Here is a 19,968-nt window from a genome sequence, read left to right on the forward strand (position 1 = left end):
TAAAATGAATGTGGGAACTGGACTGGGAAACAGAAATAGAGGATGATATATGGAATACAGTGTTGGAAAAATTCCCATTTAAAACTGTATCTATCGATATGAGAGAACAAGCTTTGAAGGTTCTTCAAAAATGGTATATGATTCCTGTTTGTTTAGCACATATTCATCAGAAACTGTCAAGGCTGTGCTGGAGGGGATGCAAGGAACCAGGATCAACCCAGCATATGTGGTGGTCCTGCAGTTTTGGACTGCAGTCTTTGGTGAAATTGATAAGATACTTGGACTGCAATTGGAGAGAACACCAGAGTTGGTATGCTTAGGAGTGTTTGGGGGGAAATAATAGAATTTGTTTCTCTAAGCCATTGGCTGGATTTTTGTTGGTGGCAGTTAGACTGGTTATTGCTCAGTTTTGGAAGGACTTAAGAGGAGTCTTGTTAGACGCTTGGTGGGACCAGGTTTGGAAAATTTCCTTAACAGAAAAGCTAACAAATAAGTTATGAATGGCGAAAGGAAGTAGGAAACAAGATACATTTACTATGGATTGGTATCAATTTATTATTTATGTTGGCAATACTAAACTTCATAACACTCTGCCTTTAGCCTATCGGCCTCTCTGGTTTATGTGAACAACGTATTCTATATTTTTCTGCCTTAACCTATTATAATTTTTGAGATGCCTGGACTATTGCATGTAAGGGGGTGGGGGGGAAAGAAAAGAAAGAAAAGCTTTGTGCTTGTTTGCTCCCCGCTCTCTTCCTCTGGTGTGATCATGAGGAAAAGTCCAGAAGCATTTACTTCAATTTTTGATTAGCCAGAATTTGTCATGTCCGACCCTCTATTGTGTTTAATATTAACTATGGATTCTTTGAAGCAAGCCACCCCATCATCATGGTTATGAAGCTGCTCTTACTTGTCATTTAGAAAGTACAATTGAGTCTTTAGATCTCGAATTGAGGTCCACAGGCCCCAAGAGTTTAATTCAAAGCTCCACATGTTTGTGGCCTAAAAGTGTGTGTGTGTGTGTGTTTACCTAATACATACAATAATTGTAACAATATAATTCTGTATGCCAAGAACATGAATTCTTCGGGATGGCTTTAACAAAGCAGCAAGCTGTTTTGTGCACATTGCTCTCCAGAAATTAGAAGGTAGCAGGAGAAAAGTTCCATCCTTTGCAAAGTGTTTATTCTAAGTGAGCATTCCTTTTTAAAATGGGAAACAGTCCCTCCCAAAAAGTGGCGACTGCCTGAATTAATGGGCTCCAATTTGATAAGGAAAACAATAGACACATGTAAATGTATAAAATTATAGGAAAACGCCTTGTAGGGCAGTGAATTTCAGGCTGCTTCAATGGCGCCTCAAAAGGCGATGGTAGCTACACTGTTATGATAAGATTAGCTAATGCCTTCATCTGTCAGCTGGGACCACTGGATTTCTCAAACTTGTCTTGCCAAGTAAGAGAGTAATGGGTAAAATAAACCTGTCAAAGCCAGACTGAAAATGAGAACAACACCCATAGTCTAAGAGAACAAAGTTAAAATTATATCCTCATTCTTTTTTTCCTACCTATGTGTTAATTGTTTTCTTGGTACTGGCTTTGAATTAATGACTATGGGTTTTTCCTTTTGTACTTGAAATACTCAGTTGTTGCAAATTTATTACAGGAGATCCAGATGACGCTGTGAAGAGTAGAACTTCTGTTCCTGGGGAATTGTGTTTTTCTAGCAGTCAGAGTATCTGCCTGAGTGGTAAAGACCTCATCAGAATTCGTAACATGTTCACCAAGTTGCAAATCCAACACTTTAAGTTCAGATGAAAGTTCTGTTACTACAGCGTTTCAAAGTATCTTCACATTTAAACTTACAATCACATGAGGCAGTCTGAGGACTTCTATACTTTTCCCTTCTTTCTTTCCTTTAACTTCTTTAAAAGTAAAAGCCTCTCCAAGCGGCTAGGAAGTGCAGATCCTGACATACACTTTTAAAACAGGGCCGGAATTGTCCCTGGAAATGGCACACTGTGATCATGTAACATGGTTTCCAGGGGCTGTACAAAAAAAAAGATGGCTGCCCCCATGGATGAGTCCGCAGATGGGTTGATTTTTGCTGCGGCCAAGGCAGCCAGAACTGCCACTAACATCAGCAAGGGAGTACAGCAACTCTATCAAGCCCCTGCCTGTGAAGATTCCTATTTCCATCAAGTCAGCTATCTGAGGGAAGAACTTCTATCTCAAGATTATGATCAGCCATGTCTTGAACTAATTTCTTGATACATTAAGAGCTTGGAATAAGATTTGCACTGTGATTGCTCATTAGCTCGATTTTTGTTATGTGATTTTTTAAAAATTTGTTTAACATCCTGCCTTTTTTCTGCTTGCAAGGAATCCAAGGTGTCTTACATGGTCCTCCTCCTCTCCATTTTATCCTGCGAGGTAGGTTAGGCTGAGAATCAGTAGCCCTTTTCTGGCGTTCTACTTACCGTGTTGAAACAATGTGGGAAGAGCGGACCGCTCCAGCCCTGCTGGTGCCAATCTGAAGAGGAGCACCTCCTGTAGCTGTGGAGGCTCCACATGTGAACCAGAACCCTGGAAAATCAGTCTTTTTAATCATGTGGAATGTCTCCGTGAAACAGGAGATGCTGCTCTTTAGACCATCGTCCTACGTGTGTACAGGGTGACAGATGTGACGACAGAGAGGGACAGGGCTGGAGTGCTCCTCTTCATGCATTCTTTCAACACGGTACGTAGAACACCTGAAGAGGGTTAGTGACTGGCCTGAAGTCTGGCAAGTGTGAGACTCCCAGGAGGGGGCAGTGTTACCTCCTACAGTGGGCTGGCCCTAGGCATAGGTGAATCTGGTGATCAATATCTCTTGAGGTTCTCATTTTTCCACTACCAAGCTTGTTCCAACTCAGGTCTGCATCAGACTGCAAGACTTTTTTTTATTGGGACAGAAATCTGTATGTATTAAAATACACATTTTTTCCAGTTGAAAATAGCAGTTTTGTGCACATCTTCCAAATGGCTGCATTCTTTGTACACAGACTTCAAATGTACACATTTTTTGTATGCATCTCCCTCATCGCAAGCTTCAGAAATGTCTGGATTTATTAGCAAGATGCATTCAGTTTCGTGTTTAGTCTCAGGAGCTGCAAATTGAGTATTCTTGCACAAAATTGCGAACCCAACAAATTTCACATACATTCGTAGTTGGAACTTTCATCCCAGGTTATACTAGTATGGAGACCAGGTGCACAGTTGCACACCTGTGCTGCATGATCCTGTCTGCGTCTAAGCTTTTTTTTTTACCACCAGCTCTACCCTATGGATCTGAAGATTGTACTATCATTATTATGTGCAGGTTTGCTATTCCATTTTTAACAGAGACTTGCAGCCCCAAACGTGGCTATATCTAGGTCAATAAGACCAGCAGCAGCCAGCAGGGCAAGAACTGTGGCAGCAGGGGAATTCATCTGAGGAGCAGGTGGGAGTCATTTTCCGTGGGCAGCATCAACTCCCTGCTCCTTCACTGCTGCTATAGCAGCCTTTCTGGCCTTGGGAAGAGCATGTTATTTCCGGCTCCTGGAACAGCTGAGGACCTTGTTCCCTGGGGAGTGTTTGGCATCCAGCCATTGGCTGTCCCTCCAGGGAGCCGGACTTAAGGGAAGCCGATGTGGGCGGCAGCATCCTCAGCAGCAGCGCCCCCAAGTGGGGCGACACCAAAGGGGGGGTCGCCCCTCTGGGGTAGCCACTTCAGGGGGGTGGCGAAGGCCATATCCCTTGGTTTTCTCTCCTTTCTCTGTGTTTCCCTTCTTTCCTCCTTTTGGGGATGACAGGGGATTTCTGAGGTTGTCTGGGGGGTGGCGGTGGCCTCTGAATGTGTTTTGTTTTTTTCCAGTTAGGCTCTTTATTATTTAAAGGGTGAGAGAGAAGTGATTTTATATCAGAGGGTGAGAGCCTGCTGGTATTGAATTGTGCCCCCCCCCCCCCCGGGTGGGAGATGGGAAGGGAGTGTTAGGTGTACATTCCAGGTGAGAGATGGGATGTTGGGCTTGACTGTTTTTATTCTGCTGAATGTTGCTGAGTTTGATGTCTTTTTTGAGTAAAAGTCAGCATTATGTGTGTAGGGGAGGCAATAACAGTTGTGGGCAGCATGGGGAGATATGGTGCTGGCAGAGCAAAAATTCATAGGAGAAGGGAGGGCAGGTACTTTACACCTATCCAGTCTTCTGGTTGCCCTGTCAGCCCAGGTACCTTTGGGAGCGGGCCAAGACACCCGCAGAATCTTTGCCTGCTCCTTTGCAATGCCAGGTCAGTCTGGAATAAGATTGCAATCATCCATGATTTAATCTTGGATGAAAAGGCTGACCTGATATGCATTACAGAGACTTGACTGGGGGAGATAAGTGGGCCTGTATGGATGCAGCTTCTCCCAGTCAGGTACTCCATGGTAGAGCAAGTAAGGAGAAGTGGACGGGGAGGCGGTGTAGCAGTGGTCCACAAAGATAACAGCCCCATGACTAGTCTCACTGTGAAGGAACTGGCTCACATTGAGTGTGTATATCTCGACCTCGGGACAGATTGGGAATTTTGTTAGTGTACTGGCCACTCCGCTTCCTAACAGAGTCCCTAACTGAGCTCACAGAGCTGGTCTTGGAGTTAGTGTTGAAGTCGCCCAGGCTTTTAGTTCTGGGCAACTTCAACATCCCCCTCAAATCCAGATTGCCGAGTGTAGCTCAGGAGTTCATGGTGACCATGACAACCATAGGCCTGTCCCAGGTGGTCAAGGGGCCAACACATGAAGCTGCTTGCATGCTTGATTTGATCTTCTGCCTCAATCAGGAGAATGATCCATGGGTGGAGGTTCTATCTGTCTCCACGTTGTCATGGACGGATCACTGTCTGGTCAGAGCTAGTATCACAGCTACTACCTGCCTCCACAGGGGTGGAGGACCAATTAAGATGGTCCGCCCCTGAAGGCTAATGAATCTACTGTGATTCCAAAATGCCTTGGGGGGTTTCTTGGCTGGTGCCTGTCGAGTCCCTGGTCTCTGTGTGGAATGAAGATTTGACCAGGATTAATGACATGGTCGCTCCTATATATCCTTTCCTACCCACTTCCAAACAAGCTCCATGGTTTACAGAAGAACTGAGGGAGCTGAAGTGGCAAGGATGATGACTAGACCGTTGATGGTGGAAAACTCAACTTGAATCTGACAAGACACATAGGGATCATTTGAAAACCTATGAGGTGATACATGCAGCGAAGAGAGCTTTCTACTCTGCATGTATCGTGTCTGCAAACTCGTGCCCAGCTGAGCTGTTCAGTGTGGTTAGGAAGCTGAGTCAGCCCTCCGCCCCCGAATCCGATCTTAGAGCCTTCAGTAGCTTGCTGTGACACCTTTAATGAGTTTTTTGTGGATAAAATCTCTCGGATACGAGCCGACTTAGACGCTGTCATGGGAACAGAAATCAACAGTGGGGTGTCCAGCAACTCTGCTTGCATGATTAAACTGGTTCATTTTCAGCTTGTGACTCCTGATGATGTGGACAAGCTGCTTGGTTTGTTCAAAAAGACAACTTGCCCTCTCGATGCCTGCGCATCCTGGCTTGTAGTCCAGGGAGGGGAGATGGTAAAGCAACTTTTGCTGAATATTATTAATGCCTCCCTAGGGAGCATTAATGAGGCATTTTATCATGTGTAAAAGAAGCAATTGTTAGACCACTTCTGAAGACGACTTCCCTTGACCCTCTAGACTTCAATAATTGTAGACCAGTAAATAATTTACCATTTGGGGGCAAGGTAATCGAGAAGGCAGTGTCTATTCAACTGCAAGCAATCTCGGATGAAACTGATTATCTGGACCCATTTCAAACCAGTTTCAGAGTGGGATATGGAGTTGAGACTGCCATGGTTGCTTTGGTGGATGATCTTTGCCTGAGAATTGATGAGGAGTGCATCCCTGTTGATTCTTTTGGGTCTGTCAGTGGCATTTGATGCCATTGACCATGGTATCCTTCTGGATCGCCTGAGGGAGTTGCAATCTCCAGAGCAATGGGAAGCTAGCACCTTCAAAAGCAACCTGAAAAACAAGCCAAAATGCTTGTTTCTGGAGTGGGACAGATCAGCACAGCTCCTTTCTGCAAGCTATGCTGAACTGCCCCATTCCAGAAATGAGCATTTTGGCTCATTTATGGGGTTGCTTCAGCAACTTCTAGCTTTCCACTGCACTACCGGGTGGGTCCTGCTGGCATGCAGGCGGCGTTGGATACTGCCCAGAGAGGTTTAACTTGTGAATTCAACATTCTAACACTGGCAGGCAATCTCCTTGCTTGTCTTTAATGATGCTTCTTTTTATTGGTTTGAGACAGATATTATAGAATAATTTACTTTTCACATTAAAAAAAATCCATAATAAACCTTTGTGTTATCTTAGGAAGAGCTAGATGTACGAACAGATGGCTATTTGAACAACTTGGAAGGGAAACAGGCTGAACTTCTTGCTGCTTCCAAGTCAGGCTGAAAAATTTGCAACAGAGGAAAACCGGCTCCCTGGTTTTTACTGAAAGCAGGTTTGAATAGGTCATAGACGTGAGGTTTCATATATATAGGCTGGGAGTTAATATTTCACTTCCTAAAAATAACTAAACATGTCCTTAGATTCTAAAACTTAAGAGCAATGCTGCTACTTACATCTTTTTTCCTACTTGGCTTACAGGTGTTGAAGATGACTGGGTGAAATATTCATTTGAAAAATAATATTATACTCTAATAGTTGGTGCCTAATGTATTTGGCACCAACATCAGGGTATAAGTTCTATGGTTGTGGTTAGAGCACCGGTTGCCTACATTTCTTTTCACAGAAAGAGGTAATCTAATTAGATAAGATTCAAGGAGCCAGTGTACTGAACAGAATGAGGAAGAGAGGAATCAGTATGAACAGAGCCTCAGTGCCATCCCCACACACTATGACCAATGAAGGCAGGAAAGTGATTAAGACAAAGCATGGAAGAACCTAAGAAGGGCAGTGTTGGATCAGAACAAAGGTCTGTCTAGCTGAGCATTCTGTTCTCACAACAGCCACCCAGATGCCTATGAGAAGCACAAAAGGAGGACGTTAGTGCAATAGCAGCTTCCCACTCATAGACCACAGCAACAGCTTTAGAGGCATATTGCCTCCAATACTGGAGGTGATATATAGCCATGACTAGTATCCTCCATGAACATGTCCAATCTTTTAAAGCCATCCAAGTTGGCGGCCATCACTACCTAACATGATAGTGAATTCCATAGCTTAACTATGTGCTGTGGGAAGAAGTACTTCCTTTTATCTGTCCTGAATCGCCCACTGTTTAGCTTCATGGGATGACCCCAGTGGGTTCTAGAATTATATGAGGGAGAAAAATATCTCCCTATCTGCTTTCTCCATGCCATACATACACCTCTATAACTAATCTTCTTTTCTAAACTAAAAAGCCCCAAGTGTTGTAATCTTTCCTCATAGAGGAGCTGCTTCAGCCCCTTGATAATTTTGGTTGCCCTTTTCTGTCCCATTTCCAGCTTTACCGTATCTTTTTGAGATGCGGTTACCAGAATGTGCGCAGTATTCCAAGTTTTTTTGCATCACAGATTTGTATAACGGCACTATAATGGCTCCAGTGCCCTATGAATCAGTGATTAGGAACATCACTGGGGAGCAAATGCATTTTGACTTCTAGAGACAAGAGAAGCAAAATTTGTTTTTGGAAAAGGTGATGTAAGTGATAGAAGCTTATGGTCAAGTTGTTGATAATATACATAGATTGTTTAATACATTATTCTTACATTAGTAGATATTTTCTGATGAGAAATATAGCCATAACGGCTAACCTGTCCCTATTCCTTTACCCTTTTATCACTAGCATAATTTACTCGTGTACAAAGGCAACAGCCGTGATGATTTTATTTATACACACACACACACACACCCTGCTAATCACACTTACAAGAAAGTAAGTTTCAATGGAATTAATGGGCTTTGCTTCTAGGAAGATGCATTTGGGATTTGGGTATCAATATGGTGAGCCACTTCTACAGAAACACCTTTTGAAGTTCCATTAAAGCCCATAAGGGTAATTCAGGCAAAACTTCTGATCTAGCTCTAGTTGTGAACATTTGGTCAGATATGACAACTGGGGGCCCTGGCTGGGAAGTTGGATCCACATCTACATGAAAAGAGACACCTCCAGCCTTTAGTACTTCCAGAACAGTTACCTTCAGTAGGCATCACAAAGTAGATAGGAAAACACATCTGCATCAGTTACATATGTGGAAGGCTGCTTCCATGCACTGATTTTCTTTGCTGTAGCACTCTTTAAAAAGACAACACAAAATCATTTGTATTCGTGTTGACTGGAACGCCATTGTTTTGACAAAGTTTGCTATAGATGGGGCTAGTGCACCATCTAGCCATGTTGTGGTTACCTTTTGGTTTGTGCAAACTGAGGATATGGGCAAACCGCTGGGAGGACTGAGGCCTACTACTTGTTCTTTAGATCCTTGCCCATCCTGGCTTGTAAAATCTGCCAGAGCTGGGCTGGATATCTGCACTTCTGAGGTGGTAAATGGCTCCTTGAGGGGTGGTGAGGTCCCCACAGCTTTGAAAGACGCTGTGGTGAGGTCCTTGTTGAAGAAACCAAATTTAGATCCTATCGTTTCGGATAACTACTGCCCTGTGTCAAATTTGCCATTCTTGGGCAAAGTGCTGGAGCATGTGGTGGCCTCACAACGCCAAGCCGTTTTGGATGAACTCAGATCCATTCCAATCAGGTTTCAGGCCTGGTTATGGGATGGAAACAGCCTTGGTTGCCCTGGTTGGGAATGGATGCGGGGAATGCAATCTTGTTGGTTCTTCTGAACCTCTCAGTGGCTTTCGATACCATTGACCATGGTATCCTTCTGGATAGTTTATCTGGATTGGGCTTGGCAGGCATGATTTTAAAGTGGTTCTGGTCCTTTCTGGAGGAGCGGTCTCAGAAGGTGGTGCTGTGGGACGTATTCCACCCCATGGCCATTAGCCTGCGGGGTGCTGCAAGGTTCTATCTTGCCCCCCCCCCCCCCAGTTTTGAAAACTTACATGATATGCTGGGGGAAGTCATCAGGAGGTGTGGACTGAAATGTCATCAGTATGCGGATAATACTCAACTCTACCTCTCATTTCCATCCCAGGGAGGCTGTGGAACTCTTGAACCAGCGTCTGGAGGTTGTTTTGGGATGGATGAGGGTGAACAAGCTGAAACTTAATCCAGACAAGATGGAGGTACTGCGGGTTGGGAAACCAACTACTTCAGATGGAGGTTTACAACTGGTCTTAGATGGGATTGCACTCCTCCAGAAAGACCAAGTGTGCAGTCTGAGAGTCCTCCTGGACTCTGAGCTAACTGGGGAAGCCCAAGTGGCTGCAGTGTCCAGGAGTGCTCTTTACCAGCTTAGGCTGGTACACCAGCTGCGGCCCTATCTGGAGAGGATGGACCTTCCCTCAGTTATCCATGCACTAGTGATGTCCAGACTGGACAACTGTAATGCGCTATACATGGGGCTGCCTTTGGTTACTGGTGTTTTTCTGAGCCCAAGTCAGAGTGCTGGTTTTGATCTGTAAAGCTTTCAGCGGTTTGAGATCAAGTTACTTGAAGGACTGCCTTCACTCATATCAGCCTGCCTGTATTTTAAGATCAGAAAGAGAGGCCCTTCTCACTTGCCAACCTGTGAGAGCAGTCAGGTGGGTGAGCACACGTGAGAGGGCCTTCTCTGCAGTGGCCCCACATCTTTGGAACAAGCTGCCATTGGCGGTTCACTATGCTCTGTCATTGCAGGCTTTTAAGAAGGCCTTGAAAATGTATTATTTTACCATGGCCGCCTCTTGATATGACTGCTGCTGCTGTTGCTGCTACTGCCATTGTTGTCGCTGACGGTTTTATTGTTTTTATTGTTGTTTTATCGCTTTTAATATTTTAACTGTTTTATGTGTTATTGCTGTAAGCTGCCTTGGGAGGGCTTCTGCCCTGAAAGGCGGCCAAGAAATGTTTTAAATTTAAAATAAATAAATGTCACTACTGCTTGTATTTTTACAATGTTTCTTCAGCACAGCTTCCTATGTTGTCTTTGTAGAATAAAGAACTATCATAAGGCAAGAAACCTGTACACAATTTGGCTTTGCAATAACAGGTCTTCTTAGATTCTTCCTCTTTTTGCAGCTTCTCTTGATGTTTTACGGGCAAGTAATTACGGTATCTTCCAGAATAATCATAGGTGAGTTCTTCATCTGCACAAATATCACGGTCAGCAAAAAGAGCCAACTTAGGTACCATTGAGTCTATTCGGACAGGGACCATAAAGAGGTTTGGTTCACAGGAGTGGTTCAGGAACCTACCAACATTACCTATGTACGTGGGATCGACAAATGTCTCCAATATCCGCTCATCATACAGGTGCTCCCTTATTGCTATAATGTAATTCGGATCACTCGATGTCTGCAGCCGTATTCTTCTACATGCTTCTTTGAAGTCTAGGATTTCTCCAGCATATTCACACACAAATCTTCCTTTGGGTATGAACTCCAGGGTGCGAAGACCCCATCCTTTCCTAGTGGTCTTGAAAACTTCAAGTCTAAATTGCAAGCCCCTTTGAATCACCCTATTTTGGCACAACTCTCCGCACTGGCACATGGTGTTGCATTCAAAAACAGGCTTTGAAAAATCCAGTGTATTTCCTTCACCATTAATGCATGAATTGTTAAAATTTCCTCCATAGCGAAGACAGGAACACATGGAAGCCAAACAGGAAGGAGAATGACAGCTGCATCCAGGAAAGGCAATCTCAGATGGGTTTGGTCCATCTCCTGCTCCAGTCACATGATCTGGACTATACTGCAATACAAAATGGAAGAAATCACTGTGGTGGCTAACAGTGCTTTCTGCATGAAAGAAGAAGAAAAAGCATAGCATATGCTAATACACACACACACATACACACACACACTATACATCAGCTAACCAATTTTTAAAATTATTTTGGATCTTAGAGACAATCATTGCAAACTGATAAAGGGGCATGCCCATTGTTAAATTCATCTGCTTACTTCATTCAAGTTTCTAATTAACAATTTAATTCCTATATGTAACTATTTTATTTTATAAAATGAAAATATATGAAGATTGGATGGGGAAACTTTGGGAATAGGAAGGGGATAGAGGAGAAGGGATTGATGGCGTGCAAACTGTTTATGTTGTGCTGAAAAACTAAATAATTAATAAAATGTTAACAAAAAGCCCCCAAGAGGGAGGTTATTTTATTGTTCTAGGAATAGACAGAAACCATGAGGTTAACTTTGCACATCTTTTTGAAACATTATCAATTTACTGCTTAGGTATCTGAGCAGTGGCAGAGTAGAACAAGTATATATAGCTAAATAATGTTCTAGGCTTCCTTCTTTTGCATTTTCTTTTTGCTTCCTCCCTAAATGACTTCTGCAGATATCTGTCTTTTACAATGCAGGTGCTAGTCCACATGGACTGGTTGAGATATACTAACATTTTAATTCCTCTAAAGCAGCTCATTAGCTAAAGCAAGGATAAAATTATCCTGCCAGCCCACACAAATCTCACACTTCTAATTTTATCTAAAGTGACCAACCATGACTCAGTGTATTTTGGATGACAAATGCATCCTTTAAGAACACAAGAAAAACATGAGAGTTGCAATTTGTCTGCATCGTGGAACAAAGAAAGCAGCAGATGGTGGAAGAGTGAAACATTTCTGATTTCATCTACATGCATACATGGTATGAAAATATACATATTGTTTTAGCAGAGCTTCACTAATTAATCATAACTCTACGAGGCTATTCTAAAGTTACCTTAGATGCTCCAGTAGACATTTAAAAAAAATCAAACCACCCCAAGCTTCTAGACAGTGGTGTGTTTTGTCTTCAACAAAAACATTTGTGAACATAAGAAAGGAAGAGAGTTGAGAGCCAAACCTTGTAGTGTAATCAGTCTTCCTCCCCAAGACTTTGCTGTCACATAGAGAGAAAAACTAGTATTTGAAAAATAGGTAACAACCCTATCCTATGTATGTTTACATAGAAGTAAGTCCTACTGCATTTTCCCTAGTAAAATATATCCAGTGTTATAGCTTTATGTTATCATATGAAAAACCACACTGATGGTAAGGAACTATCACTAATTTTGCTTTATGTTTAATTAGTTCATCTAAAGATTTTTGGCTTATTGTGAGTGAGCCAGCATACTGCTTGATTGCTCCTGCTTAGCTCCTCTTGCAACTGGAAGTGGCTAAACCACAGATCCTCTATCCATGGTTTATCGTGATGTGCAAAATGGGAACTCTGTCTCGTCTCTCAGAAGACAAGCCAGAGTCATAAGCCAAGAACAAACCATGCCTTATAACTCTGGCTTGTCCGGAGATAGGCAAGCCAGAGTTCCTAGTTTCACATTGCAACAAGCAAAGCATTGACAGAAGGTCTGTGGTTTATTTAGCTGCTTGCACAGCGTGTACTGGACCACTGGCTCATTCACAATAAGCCGGAACTAGAATCCTGTGGCATACAAACACAGCCCGTGTTTGTGTGCTTTATAGATTGTGAACTCCTCGGTGCAAACACCTTTCCTCTCATACTTTGTAATGCACCATATACATAAATAGCACTGCATAAAAAATATACTGGTGTAAGCTTAGGAAAATTAGTATCTCAAACAATATTTTAATAATTCTGGCCAGACATGTCAAATACTTTCATATTAGTGGTGGGTGGGAACTTTATAAATGTTTTAATAATGCATTTTTGGAAAAGAGACTGAAAAAAATCTGAGAGGCTAGGTTTTGGAAGACAGCTTAGCCTCAGTGCTATGGAGGTAGAAATCAGAGGAAAGGCAGGTTGTTTTGGCAGAACACCAACAAGGTGTAAGATTGTGGAAGGGATTGTGCTAACTCTGAAAAATACATTTTTTTTAGGTTTCTTGTCCGTCACTTGTTCCGCTTTCTCCTTCCTAAATTTAATGCAAATAAATGAATCTCCAAAACCCTGGGATAAAGCATGGCTGCACATTGTAAATCAAAATTAACACTCCAAGAATAGCAATACCCCCAGTAGTTACAGTTGATGGTGTAGGGCAGCATGGTCCAACTGGAAGCCCATTAGTCAGATTTAGCCTTTTGTGATGTTTTTAACTACAAACTGGCTAGATATATGGTCTTGCCCTATTCTGTCTGTTCCAAAACTTAAGACTCATAGGGTTGGAAGGGGCCTACAAGACCACCGAGTCCAACCCGCTGCTCAGTGCAGGAAGCCTGATTCCCAGGCAGTCTCCCATCCAAGTACTAACCAGGGCTGACCCTGCTTAGCTTCCGAGATCAGATGAGATCGGGCACATCCAGCCCTTTGCTCAAGACTACACAATTTCAAACTATATTTGAATTAAGCAAATTTATCAGAAAACAATTAGCCACTTATATGTACATCTGAACCCTGGAGGGCTGGATTGGGACCTTGGGCCTGAGATTCCTCATGCCTACATAACAGTAATTTGATCGAGAGGTTACCAGAGCATGAACAGCAGTGGCCAGACTATCCAGGAATAACTGTAGCTGACAAACCAGCTGAAGCTGTTAAAAGTGACCGTGCTTGGTCAAATAGGCCTCCCAAACTACACACCTGCTCTTTCAGAAGAAGTGCAATCCCATCTAGAACAGGCTGCACACCCAATTACCAGGCATGACAACTTCAGTAATGTACACATACATTGCAAATGTCAGGAAATTATTTTTTTTTATACTCAGGCTGGCATTTATACCATCAATACACTATTAAAACAACAGTGTTAAACTCAGCAATCAAAAACTTGCATGTGAATTACTTGAATTATTTGTATTCTTTGAAAAGGTAACAAGTAACAATTTTGCCAAAGACAAGAATGCACTCTAATGGACATAACCAATATTGCAGGGTCATCTAGTACTAACTTTGGGAAGCAAAGGAATATTGCCTGTTTTGTCCTGTAGGGGTGTTTCAGGTGTTTGGAAGGATTTCTGCGCCTTTAACATCTGCACAATAGTTTGAAATTAAATGGGAGTTGTAGTGATACAAAAAGGTTCACCTGTTGAACCTCTTCCTTTCATCCTGCTGTTAAAGGCACAAGAGCACAAACATTTTGTGCTAGTGAATTCCATAGTTTAACAATGCACTGTGTGGAGCAGTACTTCCTTTGATCTGTCCTGAACCTCCCACAGATCAGCTTCTACTATTATGAGAAAGGGAGAAAAATGTTTCCCTATCCACTTTCTCCATACCACGCATAATTTTGTACACCTCTATCATGTCTGTCTGCATAAGATCCAGCTACTAGAAGGTCAACTTTCAAAACATTATCGGCTGGACAGTTTAAAAATCTCAGTACTTATGAAGATCACTAGGATTAATTCTAATTAATTCAGGACCACTTTGCCTGTGGTATTCACTGAATTTCAAAGCGTGCACATTTCTCTCACTGACAGTGGGTTGGATCCAGGATCTGCCTTCAGTGAGACAAAGGGTCTTTCCATGAGAGGAAGGGCTCTGCTCATGGAAGGTCCCTCTGCTCCAAACTGTTGGGGTCCCCTCTCTCCACTGTGCCACAGCTCACTCCATTCAGCAGGGTCTCCTGATGCTGTAGCATTTTCAGGGGGCTGGAGAGGTTGCTCTGGGGAGGAGGGGGCAGAGAAGACCACTTCCACCACCAGCACAATTGATCCAGTTTAAATCTGGATCCAACTCAGTCTCCACAAGTGCGAAAACAGTTATTGATTCATGGTCTAAAAAGGTGGGAACCCTTGGATTTGAATGGAAGTCCCCACCTATCCAGCTATTTAGTTTGCGTTAGCTTCTAAATAGTTAGTTTCTCTATTGTTTCTGAGCGCATCTGGTTTCAAAAGAGCCAAGTTATGGAAAATGTAATATTCTGACCAAAAAGTGGTGGAGAGGGAAAATTCAGGGTGCAATGCTATGCATGTTTAGACATAAAAAAAGCCTAACATGCATAGGGTTGCGCCTTTAGTAATGCGAAAATGCTGTGACATGTACCTTGATAAATGTGGATTCTTGTAACCTTTTTGGAGTGATAAGTGAGAGGCAATTTTTTCCTGATATTTGGGAAAAAAGGTGGCTGGGGAGGTGGGGAGGGAGTGACATGAGGTGGGAACTAAACCCCCGACCATGCAAAGGGAAAGATCAGGCGTGGTTTTTTTTTAATTACAAAAAGAGACGTCGAGGGCGCAAGCCCGCTTGAAAGGCCTGCCGTCTGCGGGGCTGTTCATCCGCTCCGGGTTTCAGTCAGAACTCCAAAGGAGTTCTTTTGGGTTCTTTTGAACCCAATCCCCCAAATAGTTTCAGCACCTTGGACGGCTTTTTTTAGAGTTCTGATGGGTGCTGATTGCACCCCAAGGCGGATCAACCCCAGCCCACAATTCTCCTTTGAGGCGCCATGCGCCGAATTCCAGGAATTGCGGTTCGGGCGAAGCGCGGCAAACTCCGCAGCCCCCGAGAGAACTACACTTCCCAGCGACCCTTTCGACAAAATAGCCTCGGCCCCACGCAGCGCCTTTAGGGCTGTTGTCGTCCGCGCGTACCGCCGCGACGGGCTTTCCGCAGAGGTCTCCACCCGGCCCCGGCCCTACCCGAATGGCGCTGGCCAGCTCGGCTGCTCTCACCTGGAATGCCGGGGGCCGCTCCAGCCGCGGCCACACGGACACGGGGAAGTTCTCCAGCCCTCGAGTCACGTCCATGCTCCGTCTCTCCTAGTCGCCAAGGCGGGGCGGCAGCAGCGCCGTCAGGGGCGGGCGTTGGTCCGCCTTCCTCTGCCAGGATTGGCAGCCGTACCACGCTTTGTTCAATGAATGGCCGAGCCGAATTGAATGACGGGTGGAGATGAAGGCAGGAAGCGTCGCACGGGCTCTTGAAGAAACCATTCCGTTGGACGCATAGACTTGAAATAATTAGAATCACACATAGGGTACAGCTTGCGAGTTTCAGGTTGGAAACCATTTTGAGGGGTTCCCTTTCTCCTCGCATCCCCGACAAAAATCAGCAATAAAAACAACAGGAGTTCCTGTTCCTTCCGGCTCCAGTGGGAAATGGCTTTCTTTCGTTCGCTCGTTTTAAACCTTGAGAAGCACACAATTTCTGCATGCGCGTCAGTGGAGCACTGGGCTTCTGCCTGCTGAAGTCGGGCTGGGTGGGAGAAGTCAGCGGGGAGAACTAGAGCAAATCTTCCTTTTCTGCGACCTGAGGGGTCTCTTGTGTCGTAGGGGATTTGGGGCTGAATCCCAGCCTCGGCTGCATCCCAAAGGTGCAGTATTAACTGTGGACTAAATTGTAGGGCTATCATAAGTTTCTCAGTCGCAGTTTACCAACCCACAACATCAGGATAAAAATAAAAATAATAGACTGTGTGTATAATAAAAGCAACAAAGAGGCTTGTGAGTTGTGGCCCCTTCAGAACTAATAGATTTATTATAGCATAGGTTTTAGGGACTAGAGTCCATCACTTGCATCTGATGACGACTCTACACCTGAAAAGCTTATTCCAGCCTGCCCCGACACGGTTCCTGTTCCAATGTGTTGAACTACAACTCCCAGCACCCTTGGGGGATGCTGGGCACTCTAGTCTAACACATCTGAAGGGGGAACCAGCATGTGGAAGTCTGGCTTATGCCATAACAAATACGTCAGCCTTTAGAGTGCCACAGCCCTCTTTTTTGTTTTTGCTGCTACAGACTAGCCCTCTTTTTTGTTTTTGCTGCTACAGACTATCACAGGCGCTTCTCTAGAAGTTGTGTATGCAGTAGCATTAGGAAAGCATTGCTTTAGGGTTTAAAATTATAAATAAATAAATCATAATTCCCACACAAAGCTAGACCTGAGATAGAAAGAGCATGAATTCTTGTCTTTGCCACTACCTTTTGTTTGCAAGAAGGTGCTACCGCTCAGTCACAGCTATGTTGAAACGGACAGCTCTCACTTCCGCCCCAGGGGAGAAAAAAATAGCATGAAAGGCAACCAGGAAGTTCAATATTGAGATTGTCGAGTTGTGACTTAATTTGTGACTCTGTCCATTTCTCTGGAATTATCCTGCAGGGAGTTTTAAAAGGATGCTGCTTGCTGCCAGTCATCAATTGAGAAAGATTCAGTGTTCATGTGGAAATGCACATCTACTAGAAATGTCACCAGGTATATCTGTTTGCAAAACTAAAAAAAGAAAGAAAAAACGCTCACTGGTTTTAAGTGTTCTTTTCATGCATTTCGTGCAGGAAGGTAATTCTGTGCAATCAATTCTGTGCAACTCCAAAGGTTTCAGATATTTCATTTGTCTCCCTCTGTTGCTTCTAAATGCCACTCCAGTTCTTAGTTGAGAGTCTCGTTCTGTATAATCAGTATCACATTCTTTGATTCCACTTTAATTCACTCAGAGTATGACCGCACTTTAAAAAAAAAAGTCATGCACCTGAATTAGGGACACTATTCTACCCTTGAACATTGAATGATTTGTGGGGTGCAGGAATCTACTCTTTTAAGATTTTTTAGTTACCTTGATTGTTATTAGGTGGGTAGAGGCATAGCTAATCTTAAAATGTTTTGAACATGTTCCTCAGTAGGGGCCCACTTATGCATCACCAGAAAAGAGAACAAAAGAGTACATGGATTTGCATAAAATCTGCGTATGCTGATTTTTATGTATAGATGCAAATTTATAAATAATAATAATTCTATAGAAATGCAGTATGTCTCACCATAGTGAGGAAGGCTGTGACCAAGTGATATGTGTGCCTGCTTAGTCTGCAGGGGCCGTTGCGCAGTGGTAAGAGGAGCTGTGGCCACACCCACTGATGTCATATGGCCCATGGAGGGCTGGGTTGGGGGGGTCATCCAGCCCCCACCACTTTTTGGTTCTGTACTCTGGCCTTAGGGGGATCAACTTCGTCGTCTACGTCCACCTTTGAGAAATTCCACTGGTATTTCAATGACCTCTGTCACACCTTTTGCCTGGAATGTCAGACATGCTTAAATCTTCAGTAACCACAAGCAAAGTAAAACAACAGGCTGAGAAAGCCAGACTGGTGGTCTAGAGTACATCCGATGGAGAAAGTAACAGAATACCCCTTGATATTATATACACTTATCAGCTGAAATTTCGCCAACATATTCTCAAGAAACTACAACCCATCTTGGAAAAGATGCTCCACTCACGGAAGATCTCTCCACCTGGTTTGGGGAGTCCCCCCGCCCACAGCTCACCCCAGTACAGTTGGACTGACAGTCCAGTTGGCTCTGCAACATTTCACAGCAGAGGAACTGCACTGAAGTTTATAAAATGAGCAGCTATTAAGTCTTTTCACATACTTTGCAAGCTATAAAAATAATTAATGTAGCTAAAGAGTTGACTGGGCTTGGCTTTGTGACTGAATTAATGGCCAGTATTAATTTAGCTTTTAGAATAGGCCAAGAATTTTCTCCTGCTAGCTGTGCTGGGAGCCAGACGAGGAAACTTTGAAATATCATTGTAATAGCCGAGGCATCAAAATCTAAGAACAAGTACTTTTTGTCATTCTTCTCCCCACCCACCGCATTCCCTACTTCATTCTTTTTCAGGATATTGGATCCAGACTAGGCCTGGATCCAACCCATGGTCTGTGTGTGTGTGGGGGGGAATAGAACCTGTACAGTGAATGGACAATAATTAGTTCTCAACTTAAAATAAGCACATTTGGCATTGTCCAGTGAAGGGGCCGCAGGCCTAAAATAAACAAACAGAAAGACTTCTTCACAGAAAACAAAATACCACAGGAGAAATAGCTTTTAAGGGGGGGAAACGAATTCATGGAGGATATACACGACTGAACGACTGAACAACAACAACAAATATTTATTGTTGACTAATAGCCATGACAGCCAAAAGCTCAGCCTCCATTTTTGGTGTGTGCAAGTACCTAGAGAGCAACAGTAGGGCCTCTCCTTAGCCCTATTCACGTGTTACTCATGGGCAGGACATTTTTGTGTTGAAGACGAAGCAGTGCCGCCCTTTTAGCCCTACCCCTGACATTGCATCTCCTCCCTCTGACATCCACATGTTGAGTGTGATTGTCTGTAAAGGAACCCCAATGAATGAGCAGCTGCTCATGTGTAGGTGTTCTGTGCAACTGGGACACTCATGCCACCGAGCATCCCAGTCACACGGAGCCCCTACACCTGAGCAGCTCTTTGCACTTTTGGGTTCCTTTGCAGACAACCATTCTCAACATATAGATATTGAAAGAAGACGCGACATTGGGGGCGGTATTAAAAGTGTAGCTCAGCTCCTGCTTGAACACAGAAATGTCCTACATATGAGTAACATGTGAACAGAGCTTTTGTCTTTCATAGTACACAAATTACTCTTATGAACATATGAAGGTGGCTTATACTGACTTAGGACCAATGGTCCTTGATGGACATAAGAACATAAGAAGAACCATGCTGGAGCAGACCAAGGGTCCATCTAGTCCAGCATTTTGTTCACACAGTGGCCAACCAGCTGTCGACCAGGAGCCCACAAGTGGGACAAGAGTGCAACAGCACCCCCCCCCACCCATGTTCCTAAGCGACTGGTGTACATAGGCTCACTGCCTCTGGTTCTGGAGGTAGCAAATAGCCATCAAGACTAGTAGTCATCGATAGCCTTTTCCTCTGGGAATTGTCTAACCCCCTTTTAAAGCCATCCAAATTGGTGGCCATCACTACATCCTGTAGTAGAGAATTCCATAGAACTCATAGAATTCCATAGCACAACTATGTGCTGTGTGAGGATCCATCGAGGTCCATCAAGGACTATCGGTCCTAAGTCAGTATAAGGCACCTTCGCATGTTCATAAGAGTAATTCGTGTATTATGGTCCATCAAAGTCAG

At 43.7% G+C, this 19,968-nt stretch overlaps 2 protein-coding genes across 3 annotated transcripts in view; one reads left to right on the forward strand and one right to left on the reverse strand.

Annotated features, from left to right (window-relative positions):
- SUMF1 (sulfatase modifying factor 1) overlaps positions 1-6,904 on the forward strand; it is a 98,762-nt gene extending 91,858 nt beyond the window's left edge. The window contains exon 10 of the transcript XR_014788556.1: positions 1,665-6,904. The gene's annotated coding sequence lies outside the window, so the exon portion shown is untranslated. The remainder of the gene's footprint in view (positions 1-1,664) is intronic.
- LOC146354987 (histone-lysine N-methyltransferase SETMAR) overlaps positions 1-15,822 on the reverse strand; it is a 97,789-nt gene extending 81,967 nt beyond the window's left edge. The window contains exons 1-2 of one of the 2 annotated variants that reach the window (XR_014788557.1): positions 15,738-15,822; positions 9,115-10,903 (exon numbers count right to left, since the gene is read on the reverse strand). Coding sequence is in view for 1 of the 2 variants with exons in the window: in XM_084840306.1 (XP_084696432.1) it covers positions 10,103-10,903; positions 15,738-15,812 (876 nt within the window). In the remaining variant the exon portion in view is untranslated. Of the gene's footprint in view, positions 1-9,086; positions 10,904-15,737 lie in introns of those variants that run through there. The other variant, XM_084840306.1, reaches the window with a different exon arrangement.
- Positions 15,823-19,968: the final 4,146 nt, after the last annotated feature.

The sequence above is a fragment of the Heloderma suspectum genome, chromosome 2 (assembly GCF_057233095.1).
Source record: "Heloderma suspectum isolate Gila_16-S chromosome 2, 16-S_ref, whole genome shotgun sequence".
NCBI lineage: Eukaryota > Metazoa > Chordata > Lepidosauria > Squamata > Helodermatidae > Heloderma > Heloderma suspectum.